The 27,945-nt window shown below is 38.2% G+C and overlaps 1 protein-coding gene across 1 annotated transcript; it reads right to left on the reverse strand.

Annotated features, from left to right (window-relative positions):
* Positions 1 to 3,901: 3,901 nt before the first annotated feature.
* On the reverse strand, positions 3,902 to 27,524 carry DR1 (down-regulator of transcription 1). Its single transcript, XM_049879756.1, has 3 exons — positions 26,579 to 27,524; positions 17,740 to 17,903; positions 3,902 to 5,846 (listed from the first exon to the last, which is right to left on the reverse strand). Exons 1-3 carry the CDS (start codon positions 26,796 to 26,798, stop codon positions 5,700 to 5,702), a joined length of 531 nt encoding a protein of 176 aa, XP_049735713.1. The 5' UTR covers positions 26,799 to 27,524; the 3' UTR covers positions 3,902 to 5,699.
* Positions 27,525 to 27,945: the final 421 nt, after the last annotated feature.

Here is a 27,945-nt window from a genome sequence, read left to right on the forward strand (position 1 = left end):
GTAGCTGTAGACTACATTATTCTTCACACCATATTATGCATGAGATAGGGAGTTTCATAAATAATCTAAAATCTTGCATATTGTATGCCTGCTACTATTTAAAATCTACTTTGTTGTTGTTGAGAATATATGCAGCAAAGCACACATCAACTGAAGTTTCTACGTGTACAATTTAGTGACACTGATTACATTTTTCAAGTTGTACAACCATTCTCACCCTCCTTTTCTGAGTTGTTTCTCCCCCATTAACATAAACTCACTGCCCCCTAAGGTTCCTATCTAATCTTTCGAGTTGTCAATTTGATTCCACGAGTATGCCTGTTACTTTTAATGGTACACCTGTGTCGCGAGTCTGCCATCCTGGAACTATCAACCTCACATAGGTGGTAAGTAAATGAAATCACATATGTAAAGATATAGTACAAAAGAATTGGTCCCCTTTGGTCATATCATGTTTATCATATATTATAAATTATTTTTATATATGCATTCCCACTACACTACTTTCCTTGTTTCAGTTCTCAATATATAAACCTATGCACTCAAAAATAACATGCTAAAAGAAGTACTAACGAGATAGCACACCTGACCTATTTCAAACTGGGTGTGGCTATGGTGAAAAAGCAGGGAGCAGGTAAAGAGAGTTATGAGAAGTGGACTGTGGCTCTAAGGGGTGAAGAGAGCAACAGATGTGGAGGCAAAAGCCTCCTGTAAGACTGGCTTTCCAGGGAACACGTTTTAACACTGGGCTTCCTCTCTCCAAATTGCCTTTTTTTTTTTTTTTGTCTTTTTCACTGACACCATGTATTAGTTCTAATGGAGGTTCGGTTTCACAGCCTTTTCACCAGTATTCCATCCTAAAAGTAGAAACATACACATTGTAAGGCAGGGATTTCAACAAGTGGCAATTTTGCTCCCCAGGGAACATCATTTGGCAGTGTCTGAAGACATTCCTGAATTGTCAAACATGGGGGGAGGGGAGCTGCTATAGGCATCTACTGCGTGGACGCCAGGGATGCTGCTAAACATCCTACAACACACTGGAGCCCCCGCAACAAAAAATTATCCAGCCCAAAATGCCAATAATGCTAAGGTTGAGAAACTCTATTCTAAGACTTTACTAAGGAGCTTAAGTTTTGGTAAAGTGGTAAAAATTAATCAAAAGTTGAAAGTTTACCTCCTTTGCTTCCCTACTTTTCTCCTTTCACTTACATCTTTTATAGGAAAAAGCAAGTCTGCATATAAATAGTAAGGGTACCTCTTTTATTTTGAGGAAACAGGACAAGGGCCCAGCAAACTCTGATGACAAGTGGAGGCACTTGGGCCAGTCTTACTCTATGTCCTGGGGCAAGGTGAAAACACAGGGGTTAGGGATGGACTTGTGGCCAAACTGTTGGGGACAAAGGAAAAGAAGACAAAAAACCCAAGAGAACCCAATTGTCTGGACTGAATAATTCTTCTTGATGGCCCTTGCACATACATGAGTTGGATATGTATATATAATTTAGGGACCACCTATATGAGGAAATACCTGTAAATTTGAATAAGTTTATAACAAGGGTCATCAGTTGGAAATCACCAGCTGCTCCATGGGAGAAAGATTTGACAGTCTGTTTCTGTAAAGATTTACATACATAGTCTTAGAACCCTATGGGTCAGTTGTACTCTGTCCTATAGGGTCCCTGTAAGTTGGAATCGATGGCAATGGGTTTGGTTTTTTGGTTTTATAACAAAGTAATTTAAAAATTCAATTAAAAAATTAAAGCAGGTTTTTCTACAACTAATTTCCACTCAACATACTGCTTATGATTATTTAAAACCTGTATTTCTTCTGATGAGCAATAATCTGTGTCAGTCGGTAACAAGAACAAATACTTCTCAGGCCACTAGACCATTAGAGTAATTCATTAGTATGGCACATATTAAAATGATGCCTTCTTATAAACACTCTGGAAAATTGTTTGGTAATATACATTAAGCCTGAATAAATGCATACCCCTGAGCCAATAATTCCATCCCTAGGTATATACTCAACAGAAATGCACACATATGCTCACCAAAAGACATATATAAGAATGTTCACCACAGACAACTGCTTCCTTTACCATAAGATCAAAATAACTGGATGGTGCCTGGCTACCATTACTGAGCACCTTGATCAAAGATTCTATAGAAGAATCCTGATCAAAAGGGGAAAAACACAGAACAGAAATTGAAATTCTCATGGAATCCACACTTTCTGGAGCCACGGAGGCTGAATAAACCGCTGAAACTACTGGCCTGAGATAATCTTTACCTGCAGAAACTTGAATTGGTGTGTTTTTGTAGTATATATTCCCAACAACAACAAAATTAGTTACAAAAAAAAAAAAAACTGTTCACCACAGCACTGTTCCTAATAGCCTACAACTAAAAACTCCTCAAATGCTCAACAGAAGATGGATAAATACATTTTAGATATAATAAAAATGGATAAATTAAATACCACACAGCAATGAGAATGAGTAAAGTATAAATACATGCAACATTATAGATAAATCTCACTGTGGTAGGCTGCATAATGGCCTTCAGATATCTAGGTCCTAGTCCCTGAAACCTGTATTACCTTATACGGCAAAAGAGACTTTGCAGATGTGATTAAGTTAAGGATTTTGAGATGAAGAGATTATCCCAGATTATCTGGGAGGGCCCTAAACGTAGAGGCAGAGGGAGATTTGACTAAGTAAGAGGATATGAGATAATGGAAGCAGACTTTGAAAATGGAAGAAGGAGCCCACAAGCCATGGAACACAGGCAGCCACTAGAAGCTGAAAAAGGCCAGGAAATGCATTCCCCCCTTAGAACCTCCTGAGGAAACCAACCCTGCCAACACCCTGACTTTTTGGTCCCGTGAAACTCATTCTGGACTTCTCATCTCTAGAATTCTAAGAGAATAAATTTGTATTGTTTTCAATTACTAAGTTTGTAGTAATTTGTTGCAGTGGCAACAGGAAACTAATATACCCAAAAATATAATGCTGAGCAAAAAAGTATATATGATTCCTTTTATATAAAGTAAAAAACAGGTAAAACTAACCTGGTTTTAAAAGTTAGGAAGTTACTTCTAAGGAGGAAAAGGATAGTGTTTAGAAAGGGGCAAGAACGGTGCTTCTGGGGTACTCATAACGCTGTTCCTTGATCTGAGAGCTGGTGATACATGTTTGATTTGCAAAAACCTTCATGAAGTTGTGCATTTTTCTGTTGTATGGTATGTGCTGTTTTTAAAATTGGTGCCTTTTCAATCCTTATCAGTCTGATTATCTGCTGAAAAACACAGACGTATATTAAAGGGAATGAGATAAATAAACTGAACAGCAACTTTACTTTTGAAGAACCCTAAAGATTTTGTTTCTTGCTCCAAAAGAGTCTAAAAATTTCAACATCTGACAGAATAGTGCCTTAAAATGCTAGAAAGTAATCTAAAAGTAAACCAGTACTTAACTAGCTTTGTTATCCTGGATCCTAAGGTCTGTACATTACAAAATACAAGTAACAACACATTTTCTGAAATAATAGTAAACAAGTGAGAAAGGTGGGCACTGCATGCCAAATGACCAAGATGGCTTTTGGGCCTAAGATTCTTGAAACTACCCATACCCTAGTCAAATGGTAATACAGTGAAACCTGTTAGAGCTGGAACTTGAAGGGACTGCCTTATTTTTCCAGGTCTCACTAATTTTCCGCCTTTGACACGGTGCAATCTTACCACTTTTCTATCACTCGTTTTAGTGGAAAATATTTGAGTCTTTTTTCTCTGACAGGTTTCTGCCTTACACAGGTTCTAGTTTTTACAGGTTTTACTTTAATAAGATCTCCTCCCACTAGTCCGTACAGCTCATTAAATATAAAAACAATTTATAAAACACATCAGAATTTTATTGCTTGAAGAATACAGCATATGAAATCACAAGAATGTCAAAATGAAAGGACACTAGGTTTCAAATATATAATACATTACCAGATGCAGTAAAATATTAATCAACCTGAACTCTGCATCAGAAAAAAAAAGGTGTGGAAAAATATCTAAGTTGTTTACTTAAGAAACAGATATACTTAAAATAAAGTGTAAGAATGTTACAGTACAAATTAGAAAAGCCAACTTAAACATTCAGCAAAAATAACCTTTTTGTTGCATGGGGGAAATATACTTAATAAATGTATGACAATATTTCACTTTTTCTAAAACTGTAAAATATGATCATTAAGAAATCTAATACTTGTAAACTTCACTTATATTTAGCTTTCCAATTAAAATTGGAATCATGGCAGCTACAATCTATTTTTGGGTTTGGTAAATATAGAAATTTAAAGGTTTGGCAATTCACACAGGAATTTAGATTACTTCATACTATAAGGGACTTTTCCTTTCTGTTTCCAAAATATGAGCAATATGCCATTTCTTCAACATGCTATATGCCTACAACAATCACTCCCGTACTTTATTACTGAAGCCAAATTAAAGCTTCTTCCCTTTAACTAGCAGGTTAAAATGAACTATTTGTGTTTCATATAGTGCTGGTAAGTTATGTAACCCTTTCTTAAACCAAACCAAACCAATCTTTTTTTTTTTAAGCTATCACTCAATTATGATGAAAGAGATTGGTGTCATTTTAAAAGGTAGCATTGGACTCTTCAGGTCATCTAGTCAAGAAAATGTAAAAGTAATGCTAAAAACAAACAGTAAGTAAACTATAACTACAAGTTAAATTAAACAAACAAAAATCCCTCTTTTATAGCAAGCATACTCATTAACTTTCATTTCTTTCCCCCAGCAAAGATCTGAATATTCATGAACTTTAGTTTAAACCAACGGAACTCAACTGTTTCACAAGTTCCATCTATATACTTGAATAATATAAACATGGATGAACTAAGCAAGTAATACTATTAACAACAATTATTAAATTGGAGTGAAATTGTAAGAATAATGACAATTCTCAAAATGGGGCTATCTTTGAAATGTAATAAGCTCAAGATAAATTATGCCATAATAAAACTGTACCTTTTACCAATACACAAAGCAAAAACAAAGTCAAAACAAAACCCACCAAATTTATACAACTACTGTTGAACCTACTCCTTACTACTTTTTTAATGTCTTGTTTTGAAATTTTTTTAAACAAGTATATTTACCTGAGCATATATATTTATTGCCTGTATATATACTCATTTTAAAAGGCAAAAAATTCAGATACTACAGAACTGAACTCAGTTTTTTTCACCAAACTGATCTGATGTCTACTGTACCACACCCCTCCAAAATAATTTAAAATCCCCAATTTTTAGTTTAGTTAAAAGGGCAGAGGAAATGCAAATGCGGATGTAGAGATTCTGTATAAATTTTACTGTATTTTTACAAACCTGAAGTTTTCTGTAACACTGTTTATTGATCAAATAAAGGACTCACTGCTATCTAAAATTTCATAAACACCATTAAAAATTCAAAATTGGTATTATACTGAACCTTAAATTTTCAATAGTTCAAAGAGACAGTTTTTACATGTATAGCACACAAAAGATGAAACTTAACAGCAGCCATCCCTAGAATACCAATGGCAAGTCCACCAAGATGCATACAAAACTACAGAGAAGCATTTCTTTCACTGTTTTCTTGTGGGGAAAAACATTTATAGAGGAAATAGAAACTCAGCTGGCAAATTTCAGATATCATCATCTTCTTCTTCATCCTGAGAAGATCCTGCTTGATTGGATGCACTGGCTGAGGCAGCAGCAAGCTGGGCTTGTTGGGCAGCCTGCTGCATTTGAAGCCATTCCTGCTGGGCCAGTTCTGCTTGTTGTTGTCTAGCCTACACAACAAAACAATAAAAACAGAACAAAACAAAAAAAACACCCAATTGATAATAATTTTTTTAAAAATCACACACCCACACCCACACCCACGAAATACACATTTTGGTTAAATACAGATTAAGCCAATTACAGATTCAGTAATTATCCAACTTGGATATTTTCCAACCACTATATAAGTGTTGTACATCTGGAGAGCATGAGCTCTATGAGAAATACAGTCAGAGACTGTTTTTCTGTCAACTATACAGGTCAAAGGAGAATGTCACAGACTTGTCTCTTTTGTAAGGGTCTCCTTTTATGCCTTTCGTTCAATTTAAGATGCTGAAAATGATGATAGAAAATCACAATTATTTTTTCCTTGGTTCCTTTCCCTGTATTTCTCTCTTCCTTTCTTTTCATTTGATTCTTCTGTCCCCTCATCTTACAATTTTGATGTACATATTTTTCAATATAAACATTATTTCTGTGGTTTAAAAGCTCTCTAGTACAGTACCTCTAACTCTTAGGGGGAAATTATTGTAAATGAATACAACAGCTATCCTGATATTTCTTTTGCGTTCCTATCACAATTCCCCACCCTATATATGTCTCTCTCTGTATACACACATACACACACTAGAGCAAAGACATTCAATAAGGACTGAATTCTAGTAAATGGGGTAGTTAAAATCCACTCATTTGATATATCCTCTATGAAAACCGCGGGATTTTTGAAGTCCAGATACAGTATGCATTATATGAACTGTTGCAATAGCTAAGGCACCTTCTTGATTTGGTATCACCTGTTAGCAGAAAAACTACCCCAAAAAGGGAAAAAAGAACTTGTTCTTGAAAGATCTTACAATTTCCCATTAGGCTATCAATACAATGCTGTTTGTTCCTTAAGCCTGCCTCATACTCTCCTTTATGCATGGCTAATCCCTGGTCATCCTTTAAAACACAAGACAAGAAGTCCTTCTTGACACTTTCAGGCCACATTTTGTGCCCTATATCATATGCCCATAATTCTCTTCGCAATCCCTTACCTATTAATTTTAATAATTATTTGAGTATTTATCTTTTTTCTCCACCAGACTTAAGAATTAAGGCTGCTTTCATATTTCAAATTCATTGTTGCATTCCTAACACACAGGCCCTCAGTGTTTTCTGAATGAATAGTCTGTGGGAAAAACGATACTTGGCATAATCTCTAACATTAAGATTTTTACCATGTATATTCCTCATTTTTAAAAATAATCTGTCATTAATCTTTTACCCAAACATCCCTAGAGGAGAATTCTTATCAGGTTATTATTTTACTTAAAAAAAAAAAAAATTCATTTAATTGTTACCAATTAAGTTCAAATTTCTCAGCCTAGAGTTTAAGACCCTCCAAATTAACACCTGCTCCAACCTCTCTCTAATCTTTTCCTCTAACAAGTACTTTGTGCTCCCCCCCAGAAAAAAACCTGGAGTATAAAACGTTTCCCAAATACCGTATACACATACTTCCCCATTTTCACTACCTTTGTGTATGCTGATATTCACTCAATTTCCTGATTTTCACCTACAGAAATTCCACCCTTCCTTCAAGTCAAACTGAAATAACTACTTTCTCCATTAAGTTCTTCCTGATTTACCCCTGTAACAGTCAGGTCTAATCAGAAGATAGAAACCACACTAATTACATGAACAGAAAGACTTTTATATAAAGGATTATTAACCAAGTATAAAGTTGTTAGTTAGGCGACTGAAAAGGTAAGAGAACACTAAGAGATCATGGTGGTGGCAACTACAGGACACAGCCAATTCTAGAACTGGGGGGAATAAGAAAAGAGGTGAGAATTTTTGAAACTTAGAAGTTTAGACGGGTAACATCATGGAGCTGAAATTCAGGCCTCTGAAGACAAGGCACAGATCTGATGGTACCAGTAAGTATCTCTGAGCTTGGAGGAGTGTTCCAACAGTTTGGACCCACATCTCCGAGGAGCGAGTGCATGTTCAGGATGGCTCTGTATTAGAGAAACTGCAAACTGGATTCAGCTCCTGCCATAGGAAACCAAAGGAAGGAACAAGTCCTTTCTTCCTCCTCCAGCCTTGCAATCTCCTTCTAGAACTCCCTACCGGCAGCAAAATCTGACAGGGAATCAGCTAGCAAAATAGAAACGTGGTTTGCGGAGTAGTAGCCCCAGCATCGCACAGCACAGAAAGATGGGTTTCAGGCTGAGGGACGATTCCTTAGTTAACTCCTGCACCCTCAAAATCTGATGTGATGTTTTCTGTACTTGGGATCTCTTTGCATCTGCCTCATGAAATCAGTCAGCCTCATACTACAGTTGTTAGCGTACCTACATTATACCTCCCCTACAAGATACTAAGTTTCTTATGACGAAGAATGAAATATTCCTTGTCTTTGTATACCCGCAGTACCATATATAATGTCTTGCATACCAGTAGGAACTCACACGTTAATTGAATTTTGACTTAAAACTTAATGATCAAAGGATAGAGATAGGGAGAATAAAACGGTGGTGGTAGTGAAATGCAAGAAGAAACGTTATTACCTCAGGGGAACGTTAATCAAGCAACCATAGTGTTGGAGACTAATAAAGGAAGCAGTCTATGTTAAATGTCATTAAAAACAAAAACCTCAAGAATGAAAATTGAAAGAAAAAAGAAGTCACTGAATTTGGTGTTAGGATGTCTCTGCAGTAAGAATAGATATCGAAATACAAGGAGTAAGGATTAAGTGGCATATATTTTCAAAAAGTGGTAGCATATATCATCATAGCAAAAGACAGAAGGATTTGGGGAATACATGGAGATACAAGGGAGTTGCTGGGTAGCATAAATAGTTAAGTGCTTGGCTACTAACTGAAAGGTTGATGGCTCAAACCCTGTATCTATTAAGAAAATTTAAGTTGTAGTTAAAAAATCTTCCAATGAAAGTTCCAGATTCTGATGCCTTTACTGATAGATTCTACCAAGTGTTTAAGGAAGAAACAATGCTAATTCTACACAAAATCTTCCAGAAAATTGTAAAGGAAGAAATGCTGCCCAACTCATTTTATATGGCTAGCATTATACCAATACCTAACCAAACAGTCACTACAAGAAAAGAAACCTATAGCAAGGATAAAGAACAATGATGGATCCATGAAACATCTCACAACATGGATGAATCTGAAGGGAAATAAACCAACTAGATAATTGACAAGTGTTAACTTTGGTGAAAGGAAAGATGACACAATATAGAGGAAGTCAGCACAACATGACCAAGGTAAAGTCATAGAAGCTTCCTAGACACGTCCAAATACCTTGAGGGAAAGAGCTGCTGAGGCTGAGGGCTGGGGACCATGTTCATGGGGAACATCTAGGTCAATCGGCATAACATAGTTCATAAAGAAAATGTTCTACATCCTACTGTGGTGAGCAGTATCTGGGGTCTTAAAAGCTTGTGAGTGGCCATCTAAGATATATCTATTGGTCCCATCCCATCCAGAGTAAGGAGAATGAAGAAAACCAAAGACACATGACAGAGACTGGAGGAACCCCCAAGACTATGGCCCCTGGACACCCTACTAACTCAGAGCTGAAGCCACTCCTGAAGTCCACCTTTTAGCCAAAGATTAGATAGCCCTATAAAACAAATAATATCACACAGGAGCAACATGCTTCTTAGTTCAATCAAGTATACAAGACCGGATGGGGAATACTTGACCAAAAGCAAAGACGAGAAGGCAGGAAGGGACAGGAAAACTGCACGAATGGACACAGGGAATCCAGGTGGAAAGTGAAAGGGGGAGAGTACTGACAAAATCTGGGGATTGCAACCAATGTCACAAAACAACCTGTGTATAAATTTTTGAATGACAAACTAATTTGCGATGTAAACTTACACCTAAAGCAAAATAAAATTAAAAAAAAAAAAAAGAATGAGAATTGACAGAAAAGACACTGAATTTGGTGTTAGGATGTCTCTGTGGTAAGAACAGATGTCAAAATACAATTAAGGAATAAGTGGCATATATTTTCAAAAGACAGTAGTATGTATCATTATAGCAAAAGACAGACCAGTTCTGGGGGTATAAGGAGATACAGGGGAGGCCCTGGGTGGCATACATGGTTAAGTGCTTCACTACTAACTGAAAGATTGGTGGTTCAAAGCCACCTAGAAGAAAGGTCTGCTACCAAAAGCAGCTTCAAGGTCACGGCCATGAAAATACCCTACAGAGCACAGTTCTACTCTGAAACACACGGGGTTGCCATGAGTCTGAATCAATTTGATGACAACTAGTTTGTTTTTTTTGTTTGGAGATGCAGGAGACCCACATACGGTTGAAGGAAAAGAGGAAGAAGTGAGTAATGAAGACTGAAAGAGTAAGAAAGAAAAAAAATGGGTCAGAGAATTTTTTTTACAGTAAACAAAATTTTTTTTTTTTTGCTTAGAAAATTAAAAACCAGGTACTCTCCCAGCTCTTCAGGCACGGATTGGATTGGACAGTGGGTTGGAGAGGGATGCTGGTAAGGAGTAAGCTTCTTGGATCAGGTGGACACTTGAGACTATGTTGGCATCTCCTGCTTGGAGGGGGGATGAGAGGGTAGACAGGGTTAGGAGCTGGCAAAATGGACACGAAAAGAGAAAGTGGAGGAAGGGAGCAGGCTGTCTCATTAGGGGGAGAGCAACTAGGAGTACACAGCAAGGTGTATATAAGTTTTTGTGTGAGAGACTGATTTGATTTGTAAACTTCCACTTAAAGCACAATAATAAAAAAAAACAGGTATTCTCTCTAGTAATTATTTTTACCCATTTTTATAAAGAAATGTGGAAGACATTCTGACACAGGCATATTTATTTTTATGGCAGGAATACCCAAAGAGTTCAAAGTAGACTAAGAGTGCTTCGCTAAAAACATTTTAAGAGTTTGTAAGAAAACTGTAGGGCAAACCAAATATACAAATTTAATCAATTTAAAAACTCTATGGCCTAAATCAAATATACAAAATATATAAAATAAAATATATACATATTTTCTATTACGGCCTAAATCAACTATGTTATTCTCATTAGGTCCTGTCAAGTGGATTTTTAACTCAGTGATCCCATGTGACAGAGTATAACTGCCCCATTGGGTATTCTTGGCTGTAAATATCATGGAAACAGATTACCTGGTCTTTCTCCCACGGAGCCGGTGACTGCATTCGAACTGCCAACCTTTTGGTTAGCACCTAAGCGTCACCAGGGCTCTTAACCAACTCTAAACAGGTTTAGTTTCATCGCACAAAAACAAAAACTTGCATAATTTCAAGTCTCTACAAAAGTTTTATTACATGGTCTACAAAAGTTATGTACTGGTTACATTTCAAATTTAACTGACTTTAAAATACCATGGCCCCATATTAGCTCACATGCTTTTCTCTCTGAATATAAAAAGCATTCCTATGCCTTTAAAATCATTGTCGGTTAACACAATTCCTTTGTATTTACTTCCGCACTTCAATGCTAGCTACTCTAATTTCCTTTATCCTCCCTTGCATCCTACCCAATCCATCCCAAATATTTTTTCTTCCAAAATGAGGCTATAAGAGAGGTAAGTAGGCATATACTTCCTAATTTACTTCTTCTTTTGGAGATTTTCATTATGTTTTAAGATTCTCACTTCCACATACGAAAATGACTCATTTATAGTTTATAGTTAACTTTAATTTTGATGTACTAATGGGTTTTCCTGCTTTCCAAATATTTGCTGCTAGCAGTGAAAGCTCCAAATGAAGCTATTCTTGTTACTATTTAAAATAAAGTCTAGAAAATGAAAAGAAAGAAAAATGATAAACAGATGTTACATTTACTTAGTTCCTTTCATACTTAGGATTTTAGAAAAGAAGTACTAGGCAGCTACTATAATTTCACCTCTCTGGTCTGTTAGTCTTTCTCACAAGAGCAAAGAAATACTAGGGGATCTTTGCCCATAGGCCACAGTAAGATAGAAGGGAGATAAGGGGCAGGGGGAGGGGATCAAATGACAGGGGCAGAGAGGTGAATACAGATTTGGCAAGTAGTAAATTATTTCTTTAACTTATCTCTTTGACCTGGCAAGAATATAGCATATTCCATTTAAAAGGTCCAAAATAAATTTAAGCAGACAAAATGGTGGCTAGAGCATTAGCATGGTATTGGAGAAAGAGCACATATTTTTGAGTCAGAAGATGCAAGCTTGAATTTAGGCTCCAACACTTCCCACCCGTATGAACTTAAACCTGTTTTATTTAAGTCAATTTTTCCCAGTGGACTAAGTTCCATTATGATGGGAACCACGTCTCTTTTCTTGATTGCTGTAAGCCTACTACCTAGCACAAAAAAAAAAAAAGAAAAAAAAAGCACAAAGTCTGGTAAAAAGTAAATAAACATCTGTAGAAGAAATGAACGAATGATCTCATGCAAGTTTCTCTACCTCTGAGTTTTGTTTCTTAACATGTAAAATGGGTACAATAAAACATTATTTCATAAAAATTCTGTTAGTACAGCATCTAACAGAGCATCTTCTTTCTTTCATCTCATTGAATTCAGCACTCTTCAGGTGACCCACAATAGCAGAGAATCAATAAATAGCCATTAAAATATTTTTTTTTTAGATCATCACTTCTTTGGCTCCTCATATTTATATGGATTATAACATGGATTACAGTATTGTTTGCATGTGTTCATGCCTGCCTTAGACTTTTCCTCTTTAGTGCCTATCTCATAGGTTACTGTGAGGATTAACTGAGGTAATATAAGTTAAATTACTTGACCACCAAATGGTAAAAACTGAACAAATGTTAGTAAGCTTTTATTTTTCTTATTAGTTTAATTGGTATCGGGTGCCTAGTCCCTGATACCACTTAAAAACTTGACTCTTTTTCAGAGGCGGGGCCAAGATGACGGAGTAGTCAGATGCTTCCGGTCAACCCTCTTACAACAAAGACCCGAAAAAACAAGTGAAATAATTATACTCATGACAACCTAGGAGCCCTGAACATCAAAGGCAAAGTCAGAAAACGGACTGAGTGGCAGGGGAGGGAGAGACGGTTTGGAAGCAGAAAGGAGTTGCTGGACCTGAACTGCCGGGAACCCCCAGGAACCATTCCCGGGAGCAACTGCAGTGGACTGGTGGTAGCGTTCAGCCGCAGTTTCCTCAGGGAGAAACAGCCAGCTGCACAGCCTCCTCACACCTCCAGAACCAGAGAATAATGGTGCTCTCAGCAAAAGCTAAGCACTTGCATATATTTTACCACACCCCCGAGCCAGCTTCAGTGGCTGTTGATTTCCCTGGGCCTGAGATAGGTCTTGTTGCACGCCCTGAGCCATTCTCCCAGCCTTAGACAAGGAATAAATTCACAATTGGGGGAAAAGATAATCTGCCGGCTCCGCTAACCTGAGGACCTCAGGACAGAAACGGCTCCTGTCCAGGCATAAATGGTCTGTAGACTTTGAATACCTTTTGCCCCTGCATGGATCTGTGTGGGCCTATTTCAGCAGAACAGACCCTTGCTGGCAGACTGCAGCTGTTTGAGCTGTGCAGTGGAAAAGTGGGTGGGAGTTTGATGTTTGACACCGCTTTGCCTATTAAACAGGGTCCTCACCTACCAACATCAGTGGCCTAAGGACTGGTGGCTCCACTCAGGTCACCCAGCCACCTGTGACAGGGGTCCAAGGATAACTGGTACCTTCCAGTCCGTACAACCAAAAGCACTGGGTGCTCATGCTGTGTCTGCAGAATCCACCCACCTGTGTGCTCTAGGGAACAGTGATGTGCTTTCCTCACAGACACTTGGGGGATGGTTGTCAGCCCCCTGCCTTGTTCAGAGCATGACCCCCTGCTGCAACCAGATACCTGTACCTACACCAATCATCCCTGCCCCTCTAAGACTGTAGGACAGAGCCTGTACCACACACTCGATGACCAGTTACCTGGACACCTAAGCTGAATCCATATGAGAAAAGTGAATGGACTCCTAGGCTCATATACCTGATAACAGCTCTACTCATCTGTTGACAGGACCTCAGAGATTCAAAGGCGAAAATAATCAGGCTAGCTCACTCAAGCAACCCATTTGGGCATATCAAAACAAAACAAAGCAAGAAGCTAGGATACAGTAAGCAAACATAAAATAAATTAATACAATAACTTATAGATGGCTCAGAGACAACAGTCAATATCAAATCACATAAAGAAGCAGACCATGATCGCTTCAACAAGCTCTCAAAACAAAGAATCAAGGGATCTTCTGGATAAAGGTGCATTCCTGGAATTACCAGATGGCAGGATACAAAAGCTTAATACACAGAACTCTTCAAGACATTAGGAACGAGATCAGGAAGGAGATCAGGCAATATGCAGAACAAGCTAAGGAACAAACAGATAAAGCAGGTGAAGAAATTAAAAAGGTTATTCAAAAACACAATGAAAATTTGAATAAGCTGCAAGAATCCATAGAGAGACAGCAATCAGAAATTCAGAAGATTAACAATAAAATTACAGAATTAGACAATTCAACAGAAAGTCAGAGGAGCAGAATTGAGCAAGTGGGAGGCAGAATTGGTGAGACCGAAGATAAAGCACTTGGCACCAATATATTTGAAGAAAATCAGATAAAAGAATTTTAAAAAATGAAGAAACCGTAAGAATCATGTGGGACTCTATCAAGAGAAATAACCTAAGAGTGACTGGAGTACCAGAACAGAGAGGGAAAACAGAAAATAGGGAATTGTCGAAGATTTGTTGGCAGAAAACTTCCTTGATATCGTGAAAGATGAGAAGATATCTATCCAAGATGCTCATCAAATTCCACATAAGGCAGATCTCAAAAGAAAGTCACCAAGACATATAACCAAACTTGCCAAAACCAAAGCTAAAGAGAGGATTTTAAGAGCAGCTGGGATAAACGAAAAGTCACCTACAAAGGAGAGTCAATAAGAATAAACTTGGACTACTCAGCAGAAACCATGCAGGCAAGAAGGCAATGGGATGACTTATATAAAGCGTTGAAGGAAAAAAACTGCCAGCCAAGAATCATATATCCAGCAAAACTGTCTCTCACGTATGGAAGCCAAAATAGGACATTTCCAGATAAATAGAAGTTTAGAGAATTCGTAAAAAAAAACAAACCAAAACTACAAGAAATACTAAAGGGAGTTCTCTGGTTAGAAAATCAATAATATATATCAACCCAAGACTTGAACACTGGACAGAGCACTCAGATGTCAACCAAGACAGGGAAATCACAAAAATAAATCAAGAGAAAAAAAAATGCTCAAAACAGGGAAACAGTGATGTCATTAGGTTAAAGAAGACAACATTAAAACAATAAAGAGGAACTAAGAAATGTAGTCACAGATCTTTCATATGGAGAGAGGAAGACAAGGTGATATAAAGAAATAAAAGTTAGGTTTAAACATAGAAAAATAGGGGTAAACATTAAGGTAACCACAAAGGAGACTAACAATCCTACTCATTAAAATAAAATACAAGAAAAAAATAGAGGCTCAGCAGAAACAAAATCAAGAATGAATAAGAGGAAAAGACAATATATAAACTACTCAGCACAAAAAACTAAGTGGGAAGAAGAAACTGTCGACAACACACACAAAAAAGACATCAAAATGACAGCACTAAACTCATACCTATCCATAATTACGCTGAATGTAAATGGACTAAATGCACCAATAAAGAGACAGAGAGTGACGGAATGGATAAAAAAACACACGATCCATCTATGTGCTATCTACAAGAGACACACCTTAGACTTAGAGACACAAACTAAAACTCAAAGGAGAAATAAGAGCCTTTACACAAACAAATATATGCACACCCATGTTCACTGCAGCACTGTTTACAACAGCAAAAAGATGGAAGCAACCAAGGTGCCCATCAACGGATGAATCGATAAATAAATTATGGTATATTCACACAATGGACTACTACACATCAATAAAGAACAACGATGAATCTGTGAAACATTTCATAACATGGAGGAATCTGGAAGGCATTATGCTGAGTAAAATTAGTCAGGTGCAAAAGGACAAATATAGTATAAGACCACTATTATAAGAACTCTAAAAACAGTTTAAACAGAGAAGAAAATATTCTTTGAAGATTACCAGAGTGGGGAGGGAGGGAGAGAGGGAAAGGGGTTTTCACCAATTAGTAGATAGGAACTATTTTAGGTGAAGGGAAAGACAACACACAAAACAGATGAGGTCAGTGCAAGTGGACTAAACCAAAAGCAAAGAAGTTTCCTGAATAAATTGAATGCTTCAAAGGTCAGAGTAGCAGGGCTGGAGTTTGGGAACCATGGTTTCAGGGGACATCTAAGTCCACTGGCATAATAAAATCTATTAAGGCAACATTCTGCATCCTACTTTGGAGAATGGCTTCTGGGGTCTTAAAAGCTAGCAAGCAGCCACCTAAGATGCATCAATTGGTCTCAACCTACCTGGAGCAAAGGAGAATGAAGAACACCAAAGACACAAGGTAATTATGAACCCAAGAGACAGAAAGGGCCACATAAACCAGAGGCTACATCAGCCTGAGACCAGAGGAACTAGATGGTGCCCAGCTACAACCAATGCCTGCCCTGACAGGAAGCACAACAGAGAACCCCTGAGGGAGCAGGAAAGCAGTGGGATGCAAGCCTCAAGTTCTCGTAAAAAGACCAGACTTGATGGTCTGACTGAAACTAGAAGGACCCTGGAGGTCATGGTTCCCAGACCTTCCGTTAGCTGAAGACAGGAACCATTCTCAAAGCCAACTCTTCAGACAGGTATTGGACTGGACCATCTTCACCAGTGGGATAGAAAATGACACTGGTGAAGAGTGACCTTCTTGGATCAAGTGGACACACGAGACTACGTGGGCAGCTCCCATCTGGAGAGGCGACGAAAGGGCAGACGGGGTCAGAAGCTGGCCGAATGGACATGAAAATAGAGAGTGGAGGGAAGGAGTGTGCTATCTCATTAGGGGGAGAGCAAGTAGGAGTATATAGCTAGGTATAAATGAATTTTTGTATGAGAGACTGACTTGATTTGTAAACTTTCACTTAAAGCCCCCCTACCCCCGCCCCCCAAAAAAACTCAATGCTTTTTCACATAAAGGGAACTCACTGTTCTGGCTGCATGGAAATCAGCTATGATGCTTATATGTAAGAGATTATCTAAAATGATAGTTTCCAGTTCTAATGGTTACTACAATACCTGCTAAGAAATCTCACCTCTTCTATTCATTCGAAAACTGTCTTAAAATTTCAAATGAGAGGCCAGAACTTAGTAGGGAAAAACAGCCTTGCCACCTCCTCTTTTTTTTTCTTTTTTTAAATGGAGGGTCATTAGTACTCTGTGCTAACCCTTCACAGGATAAGCATCAAAATTTTAGCAAGCAAGAAAGGAAAAAAGTTTCTCTTTTTCTCTGCTCCATGAGCCTTGTAAGAATTTTTAAGATTACAGTGTTTTAAAGGTATACTGAACACTTAATTACAAAGTTAATCAGGTTTTTCCTGTATGTCATTCATTATAAAATGATATAGTATTTTCTCACCAGCCCATCACTTAAAATTTTAAGAATGTTTAGGTGTACTTTCCATACTTTTAAATGATCATTCTGTCTCAAAAAATCACCAGAGTAAAATCAAAGAAGTTGTTTGGAGTTGCTCTCTTTAGAAAACAGGTTGCAAATATTTAACTGGTATAAAAACCAGAGACGAACTGGCCAGATTTAAAAATCAGACTCCATGATCAAACTTCAGCCAGAGAAGAAGGAACTCTCTCTGGATACATATGTTTATTATTTAGGAAACGATTTCAGAAACCAGTATGGTTTTTGTTAGCAAACAGGATAGAATTTAGATTAAAATAATTTAAAATGCATTACTTACTTTTGCAAATAATTCCTGTTGCTGTCTCAATAATTCTTCTTCAGGAATGCCAAGGTTTTCCAAACGAGAACTGGCCTTTCTTCTTTTTAATGCTACCGTCTTGCATTCTTGTAAGACTTCTTTTACTTCACTGATATAAGAGCCAAAGCCCAAACTTTCTAGTGCTAGGGGGAAAATATGAAAATATAAAAGGATGATAAAACATTACTTTTCCCCTACCTATGGAACATGACACTTTTGTGGGGTTTTTTTGGAGGGGTATTTTGTTGTTTTGTAGTATTTTACTAACTGTACTGTAATTATGCAGGTGGCTTGGGTTGAAGTATTTAATCGATTTGTTCAAATTAGACTGCAAATCAGTTAAAACTTAGAAACATTTCAAGACATAGCCTTCACTATTCCTTTTCTTTCTGACTAATTTTTAAAAGACCAAAACATTTCCTGTGAGAAAAAAAGGTCCAGTGTAAGAACATATAGTTTTACTAAGGAAAACATTTTTCCTATATCACTCATGGTAAGTCAAACACCATTAAATCAGGCATTTTCCCAAAACAAAAAAGTCAAATATTTGGATTATGTTTGTCAATAGTAACAAATATATTTTGTGCCATTTGGCTTGAAAAAAGTAGGCTGGTGATACATGCTCTACTAAGTTTCAAATGGATAGGGTGAAAGAACTGATAAGATTTTTTCTCTAATATACCAACAGGAAACTACTAAAGCAAAGATATTCAAACTGCCACGTTTAGGACATACTGGTGGAAATAGCTCATTTATAGTCAGCCAACAGGTTTTTCTAAAAACTTAAACTTAACAGGAAGCACTATAAAAACATTTTCAAGTGATGTGGCAGAAAAACTGGGATGAAGGAAAACTATAAGGATAGAAGAAGCATTTACAAAAAATTCCCTTTATTTTTTCACACTGAGAAAGGAAATTTTACAAGAAAAATGCATTCTCTAAACGCCTTCTGAAATCTAGAAAGACAAGGAATAAAGTTTCTTTTTGGCTCATGGTATTTAAAATTCTATTTTACCATCTTCTAAATGTTGATTAATGCCCCAAAGGCATATCTGTATTCCGAGCCAGTGGTGAAACACAGGTGGGTGGAAAACACATTAAATGAATTTAACTTAGCTCATCTGTTCTTGCAGTTTTTCAACAATTACGGTGAACCAGGCTGCCTTCAGTAAAGATGCCTTCAATTCTCACCTATGGACTTGCTCTTCACAGAGAATACCAAACATACCTTAACAAAATCACATTCCCAAGTTAAAGCTGTAGTTCTTTAAGACATTTCCAATAATTTACAACTTTAATTATGTCAAATATTAAGCTGTTTTCATAAACTTTTTAAAGAAATAATCTAATGCCAAAAAGTAGAGTACTATTGTTATGTGACTTTGAGTCAATTCCAACTCATCGCAACCCTACAGGACAATAGAACTGCCCCAAAGGGTTTCCTAAACTGTAATCTTTACAGGAAGGAGCCCTGGTGGTGCAGTAGTTAGGCACTTAGCTGCTAACTGAGGAAGGTCAGCAGTTAGAACCCACCAGTTGCTCCGCAAGAGAAAGATGTGCAGTGTGCTTCTGTAAAGAGTATGGCCTTGTAAATGCTATGGGGCAATTCTATCCTGTCCTATATGGTCACTGTAAGTTAGAATCAACTGGCCGGCATTGGGGTTTCTAATCTTTACAGGGACAGATCACTAGGTCTTTTCTCCCACAGAGCAGCTGGTGGGTTCGAACAGACGACCTTTCGATTAGCAGATGAGGGCTTAACCATTGCACCACCAGAGTTCCTTGGAGTACCCACCCAGTGCCGTCGAGTCGATTCCAACTCATAACGACCCTATAGGACAGAGAACTGCCCCATAGAGTTTCCAAGGAGCGCCTGGCAGATTCAAATTGCCGACCCTTTGGTTAGCAGCTGTAGCACTTAACTACTACGCCACCAGGTACTACTACTTAAATTTTAATTACATAAACTCAAAAACCAAAAACCAAACTCATTGCCTTCCAGTCGATACTGACTCAAAGTGGCCCTATAGGACAGAGTAGACCTGCCCCATAGGGCTTCCAAGGAGTGGTCGGTGGATTCGAATTGCTGACGTTTTTGGTTAGCTGCTGTAGCCCTTAACTACTATGCCACCAGGGTTTTTGTTGGGATATACAGAATGGAAAAATAAGTGATTAGGCAGCCTGCACTTTTCATTTAAATTGACTGCTTTTTTTTTTTTTTAAATGTCAATGCTAGAAGCTAAAATATTTGTTTTGTTTTTAAACACACAAGCATAATAATGTATTTCAATCATACCTGCTGGAGACAATACCAAAAGAAATTAAGAGAATGGTTTACGGTTTCCCACCATATTCTAAACAAAGTCTGATTTCCAGTGTTTGAGAGCCTGGCTGCTAATCAAAAGGTTAGCAGTTCGAATCCACCAGCCGCTCCTTGGAAACCCTATGGGGCAGTTCTACTCTGTCCGATGGGGTTACTATGAGTCGGAATCAACTCGATGGCAACAGGTTTTTTATACCAAGGTCCTCCAGGATCTGGCCCACTTACCTTTTTCAGCTCTACTTCTGCCATTAAATTTCTATATTCTTCTGCTAAACATGACCGCTCAATATTTCCCAATAAATACCAGAGTTTCTCACATTCATGCTGATGGCAATGTATCCTAAGTCCAGATCAAACCCAGTCTTCAATTAAACTTGCTTAATCTTCCCAGATAGAAATAATCTCCCCCTTTTGAAATTAATTAGACCCAGAATTAAACACTTGGTTATCATTGTATTTGTATAGCCCTGAATACATAGCTTAGTTTTTACATCTACAAAATGAGAACAGCACCTATTTCATAATATCTTCCTACTTCCAGTGGCAATAAAATATAGTACTTAAGCATGTAGGCCCCTGCCGAGCTGCCAAGGACTGAGTCCCAGCTCTGATTCATATTAGCTGTATGACTCTAGGTAAATTCCTTTACTTCCATGCCTCACAGTTTTCTCACCTCTAAAACAAAAATAACAACAGTGACTACATCTCATAAAATTGGGTTGCTGTGAAGAATAAATGAATTAATATAAATAAAGAGCTAAGAACATAGCCTGCTCCACAGAGGATATAAAATAAAATGTTCACTATTATATTGTTATTAGTTTTAGGGTTGTAGGAATCAACAATAAACATAAGACATTCAGCACAGTGTCTAGCACATAAGAGTTACTTAATTGATGTGAACTACGTTTTATTCAGGAAACCCTGGTGACTAGTGTTTAAGTGTTAGGGCTGCTAACCAAGAGGTCGGCAGTTCGAATCCACCAGGCGCTTCCTGGAAACTCTATGGTGCAGTTCTACTCTGTCCTATAGGGTCACTATGAGTTGGAATCAACTCGATGGCAATGGGTTTTTTGGGTTTATGTTTTATTCATTTTATTTTTTTTCTCTCAAATTTAGAAAAGTACCCTAGTAAATGTATAGGGCCTAAATAAATGTACATTATAAATATACAAATATACACTAACACACCTAAATTAGCAGCAAAGAAGCATATTTACAATATGAAATATTAAAGTAACAAAGCTAACAGAAAAACACAAAGAGAGACAACCTTTCAAAATGGCACAAATTACTAGACTAGACGTTAAGAAAATCCACTGTAAACCACATTTAAACATGGAGGGCCTGGGTTAAAAATAAATAAAACATTTACAGCTGAGAAAACTTTTCAAAAATTTGCAAGTATGCCCAAGGTTAATATTTAATGTTATTCAAAGAGCTACTATGTATAATGAATACTCAATTCTCACTAAGACGGCTCAACAGGAATAGCCATCAACTTAATTTCAAAAACTGCACTGATTTTAACCTAAATTTTAAAGATATTTTTGGCTAGTACGTATGAATAATCAGATTATAATATCATCTAAATAAGGATATTTTACATTATTTGTTACCAAGTAGTAGTAGTCATTTCCACCTTACATAAAGGAGAACCTTAGAGGAGAGCAGAAATGGCTCTAAGCAGGGCCACCATTGATGGCTGTACAGGTTGTTCAGTGTGTAAAGAGTACCATATGGGGGGGTGGGGCACTGTAAACATCATAGATTTCTATTTTTATTATGACTTTTTTTTCTGGCAGATGGAAATAAAGGCTTTTAAGGAAGGGTACTTCTCTAATTTGTACGAAGAGGCCTTATGGATTGTTGATGGCCTTGGCTCTGTGGATCACAGAGTAAAAGAAAAAATAGAAAAAAAAATTATTTTGTGGGTAAAAGAAACATACATCTCTTGTTTTCTGGAGACATATCCGCCACTCTCTGCCATCTAAAAACTACACTCAGAAGAGGCCATACTATATTAGGGGGGGAAAAAAAATACTTAGGACATTTTTTCAGTTTGAAAGACAAGACAGCTACTTAAAAAAAAAAAAGGGGTAAAAACTTCTCCCCAGCAAAAATTAACACAGGCGTATCTTATTTTACAAAAGTAATGTACTCCTGAAAAGTTTTGTTATAACATGAATTTGTGTGACTCATATTATCCTTCAAAATGCATAAAGCAAGCTTTCCATTAAAAAAATAATTATGTGATATACCTTTAAAAAATATAAGTCAGCATTCTCCAATTTCTTTTTGTTTGTTGGAGGGAAGGGGAGTGATGCAGTCCACTTAATATACATTAAGAGCCAAAATACACTAATGGCTTTTTGAATCATCACCCTGGCAAAGGTTTCTGAAGACCCTTAAGACCCGTATCTTCCTTAGTATTACTACTCATGGGAATCTGGGACAATGAGAGACTGATGGCAGGGTAGGAATAGGATATCATTCATCTTTACATCCTTAGCAGTATCTAGTACAGTGCCAACTATGAAACTGCTGGATGGCAGAAGGAAACGATATATCACTTTTAGAAAGAATGATAATAAAATCCTACCTGATTATGATAAGCTGTAAATTGTCTCTTTGGGGAAAAAAATCTGTGTATTACTTAGGCAATATATCATTCTCATTATTATTGTAAATTCTCTGCAATCACTCAGATGCCATGATCCCAAAGCTATCTCATACCCACTTTTCAAAACAGACTGTGGTTTAAACCTTAGAGTAAAGTTACTCAAAGTGTGGTCCATGGACTTGTGCCAGAATTGCCTTTAAAAGTCAGGTATGAGTTAAGTAAGGAAATTCAAAGAAAGCTTCAAGAAGTTTCATAACACGCCCAAGACTATGGCCCTAAGGCACCCCTCTGACTTGTAACTGCAGCCAATGCAGGAAACCACCTACCAGCCAAGCAACAGACAGGCCTATAAAATAAACAATAACGCCTGAAAAGAACATGCTCCGTAGAACAAACAATTATCCGAGACCAAAAGGGCAACATTTGCCCAAAAGTAAAGGTGAAAAGGCAGGGGTAGGAAAACCAGACAAGAGGAAATAGGGAACCAACGGCGGAAATGGGGAGAGTGCTGACACAGTGTGGGGACTGCAAACCAATGTCATGGAACACACTGATATAAGTTGTTGAATGGGAAACTAATTTGCTCTGTAAACTTTCACCTAAAACACAATAAAATATTAAAAAAAAAAAAAAAAAACTTTCACAGCAACTTAGCAGAGTAATTTATGTCCATTGGATCTAATAAAAATTTTAACTTTTATGTCTTTTTTTTCATTTCATTTTTCTAGAGATCCATTTTTATTGTATTTTACAAAAGTATCAGTGTGCAAAGGACTACAGGTTAAAAAAAAAAAAAAAAGTCCATCATAGATAGCTTGGAGCAACTTAACTGCTGAGGAAGCCAACTCTCAGAGACCTTTTCAAGCTTTCACTACTTTCAGTTACTGTTCTCATAAATGTGAAAAAAAAAAAAGTAGAAAGAGATTAAAAAATGCAGGAAGAAAATAATACCACCTAAAATATTCTCATTTTCACTTTGGTTTTACAAATGGCACCATGATGTAAAGATTAAATGTAATGTAACAGGCTTTCAGCTTTATATTCTTATCAGTACCACTACAAGTTTTTAAAATTGTAATTTATCGTGGCACATTTCACTTAAGGTTCTAACCCAACTGGTTCTCAATAATTTCAAGGTGCACCTGAAACCATTAAATATTATTTACACAGAAGTGGAAAACCTTAGCTAACAGATTTGCCTAAGGCCAAAGAATTTCCAGTGTACAGCTTGCAACTCTGGATTCTCCAGGATTCTCCATGTCACTTTGTCCCATAATGCAAGAGACATGTTAGAACTCATTCACAAATAAATGTTCACAGAAAACAGCAAAGAGATAAAAGGAATACTTTTTAAAACTTAGAACTCTGTCCATGGATCTGAAATCTTCTTTCTTAAAACTCAAAATAAGTAAACTATTTGGGGGGGGGGGGAACTAAGTTATAGTATTTCATAGATAAACTGGCAGTAACATGCTTTGACTTTATCTTCCATTTTACGGAATTGCCTCAGAATGCTTAATTTGCTTTGACAAGGTACAACAAGGTGACATGTGAACATGTGAAATGTACTGATGCAAAGTCTAGCTCATTAAACTTATTACTAAAAATTCAAGCTTCAACATGTTAGAATCATATCATTTTAAAAATTACATTATTATTTTACTTACGCATTGCATAGGGTTGCCATGAGTCGGAATCGACTCGATAGCACTTTATATATATATATCCTACAGTCCTAAAAAACCAGCGCTGACACAAAAGTGTAAAAAATGTCCCATCTACATGATTTCCCAACCTAATTTTCCAAAGTTAGTCTGTAAAACTATACCTTAAGCACCTAAACTATACACACCCTAAACATTTCCTTAAAAAATTTTTAACCACTCAAAACAAAAATTCTTTAAAATAGTTAGGCAAAATGAGGTTCAAATGAAATTATAAACGTTTAAAAGCTACTCCTCAAACCAGGGAGAATTCTTGGGCAAAAATGTGGGCCTTTATCCACTCAACAATAGCAATGATACAAGTTTAAAAAAAAAAAAGGTAAATTTATAGACTGTAACAGTCAATACATGATACTTTAAAATTAATAAATGACCCTCAGTACACAAGGAAAAATGCTTTCACTGTAACTTTCTGATTCATACATTACACAGAATTTAGCATATTCCAAAGTTGAACTATTTAGCACACTGCTTGCTACAGCTGCACTTTTATTCCATCATGTCAATCAGAAATCTAAATATATCCTAGAATAGAATAAACTCTCCCCAAGAAGACAGTTGTAATGTGTTATTAGATTTTGGGAACGATCCCCACTTCTCTGGTGTAAACAAATGTTTTAGCATATCCTACTGAAATCTTCTGCAATTTTCATTAGAAAGGCAATGTTGATAAAAGGTCCTTTTTTCTCTTCAATGAGTTGTAAAAGGAAATTATAGCTATCTGTGTGGGATTCTCTTGTGAAAGACTACATGATAGCAATCACACATACAATGTAAAATTAAAAACAGACAAAAATAGACACCTTGCCTTTCATTTTACTTGCTAGAACATTCAGCACACCAAAAAGGCAGAAAAAAAATTAAAATACTAGCTTTAAGAATCCCTATGTATTGAAATAGCAGAGTATGCTTTAAATCTACATTCAGCAGGTCAGTTAAGGATCAAAAATGAATCTTTTAGTTCCTTTGTCAATATTGACAGTAAAATACTGGATACGGTGAATATGAGCAGATGTGTTCTCTGCTTCAGTAGAACAGGAAGTCACCTTTGAAAAAGTTAAATTATAAAACTGAAATGCCAGACAACCATCTGCTTACCAAAATGATTAAATTAACCACTTAAAACTTTTCTTTTCCTGACTTCAAAAGCAATCAAGAGACTGTTAAGATTTTAAGGCAAGTTTTCACCTCAATTTGAATGCAACTTTCTGGGTAACAGTACATGTGAAAATCACAAAAAGTGTTTCCCAAAGCATGATGACTAGTAAATACGCCTCTCATCCCTGAAACCATCAGAATATGGTCCCCCAAATCCCTATTACTGGACTAAATGCTTTCCAAAACGAGAGGGGAAAAAAACTTAAATTTTCCAAAAGTGCTATTCAGTAAAAGACGAAATGTATACATCTAAATGGGAATGACAGCAGGAAAGTACAGGGAAATGTTTCATGAAAAAAACTGCTCACAATCTTCCAATCCAAGCTTTTAGTTGCATTCAAATTTATTTCCACACAACAAAGCAGGAACATTCACTCTTTCCTTACATAATAGAACTGAAACTCTTGGAAACTTGATGAACAACCATCAAACTATTTTAAACGAAAAATAAAAAGAAGTGGCCTTTACTAAACACCAATAACCTTTCCCAAGCTGAATACATTCTTGTTAAGAATTTTTTTATTCATGTGTTCAGAATATTGACCCTTTCCTCTACATTACTGAATAGGTGGAGCGGGAGAACGGGTGCTGTTTCCACTCCTGCTTGAAGTTCCTCTGTCTGAATTTTAACTTTCCAAGGGAGAACTTCTGGCTTCCTTTCTCAAATGTCATTATCTGGGTTCAACTTAGGGCAGGCAATTCTTGTTGCTTCGGCTGTAAATCGAGACCATTACCAAGAACTGATCTTTTGGGGCTGTGAGGTGACCTAAATGCTTGCAATCCTTAGTTGCATCGGCCGGATGCCAAGTACCACAAGAACACACAACGGGATTTTCCTAAGGAAAAAGCTGCCTCCTTGCCCGTGTGGCTTCTTCACTCAACAGTACTTACCAAGGAAGAGGAATGAAGGTTTTGACACAAACGGGTCACGCGACTAGCAGACTGTCCCCCGGCCCCTCTTTTAATCCAAACGCCACACGTACCACTTACCTTGTATGACATGCTCTGGTGAGATGGTCTTCTTTTCCGATTTGTTGCAAATCTCATTGGCTTCAGAAGATATAAGGTGAATGAATTCAGTGCAGCAGTTCACCACCAGCTCCCGGGCATCGTTGGCCACCCGGACATTGGGAAGAGTCTCTTTGATCATCTTATTGATAGCAGCTCTGGGTATAGTGAGATCATCATCGTTGCCAGATGAGGAAGCCATCGTACATTCCTATCTCTCGCACCCGACTTTTAAAAACTCCCCAGTTCTGGTCCACTACTCCACGGAGATTTCTGAAAAGGCCCCCTTCGGAGAGTGACCCTGAGGGGCGCTCTGAGAAGAGGGTGCAGAAAATAAGGGGGGAGGAGCTGGCTCGGCCAGGCGGGGAACACCCGAGTGTGTGAGATTTAGGGCGAGGCTGGTAGGAAAGTCGAAGGGCTGAGTGTTCTGGGGACAGCACTGCCGGGCCGAGGAAGGGTAAGCTTGGCGTGATCCGGAAATTTGAGGTGCTGGGCAACCACCTTCGTGTCTCCTCAGCGGGGCAGGAGCTGTCGCCTAACCGGACCCCAACGACGCCGGAGCAGAGGCAAAATCCAGGGGCACTGGCCTCCCCGAGGCACCGGACGTACACCCAGCGAGCTCGGCTCTACAGAGCCTGAGCCGCCGCCACCCCCGCCAGGAGCCGTTGCCGCCGCCTCGGCCAAACCATCCTTCAGATACCCGTGCCACCGCCTCACAACATGTCGGCCTCGGCCGCTGCTGGAATTGCGGGGGCCGCCTGGGAACGAATACAAACAGGGTAAAGCACAGGGAAAGCCGCAGTGGCAGCCCCGTGGCCGTTTATCCCGAACGCAGATCGTAGAAGCCGCAGCGGCTCCAACCGCGGCCCCTCCAGAAGCCTGAGAAGAAGGTTTGCCGGGAGCAGCTCCCGACACCCTTTGCGCCACCGGAAGCCTCGGCTCTAACCAGTTTCCCCCACCCTACCAGACCGACTTCCGGGTGTGGCTGCCACCCTTCCCCCACCCGCCCCGGCGGGAAGCACGGGGTCTCTCAGTAGCTTCCGCCTGTCCCGGGTCCGGCGTGCGGCCCAGCATCCCGCGCCTTCACTGGGGCCGTCGCCGAGCAAGCGCGCGCCTCACGGTACCGGGGAACCCTGGGAGCGCGCTTGCTCCAGGGCTGGGACCGCAGACGGTGGGTAGGGCGGGTGGATGTGAGAGAAGAGTTCAGTTCCTTCGTCTCTACTCTCCCACCACCAGCGGAGGCCTCGAAACCCTCCCCCAGCCGTTTTGGGGGACAAAGGAGCCCCGGATTTCCTTAAAAAGAACTCTCTGCTTTTCCTTAAGGAGACCAAATTGGTCTTGAAAGAGGA

The sequence above is a fragment of the Elephas maximus genome, chromosome 3 (genome assembly GCF_024166365.1).
Source record: "Elephas maximus indicus isolate mEleMax1 chromosome 3, mEleMax1 primary haplotype, whole genome shotgun sequence".
Classification (NCBI taxonomy): Eukaryota; Metazoa; Chordata; class Mammalia; order Proboscidea; family Elephantidae; genus Elephas; species Elephas maximus.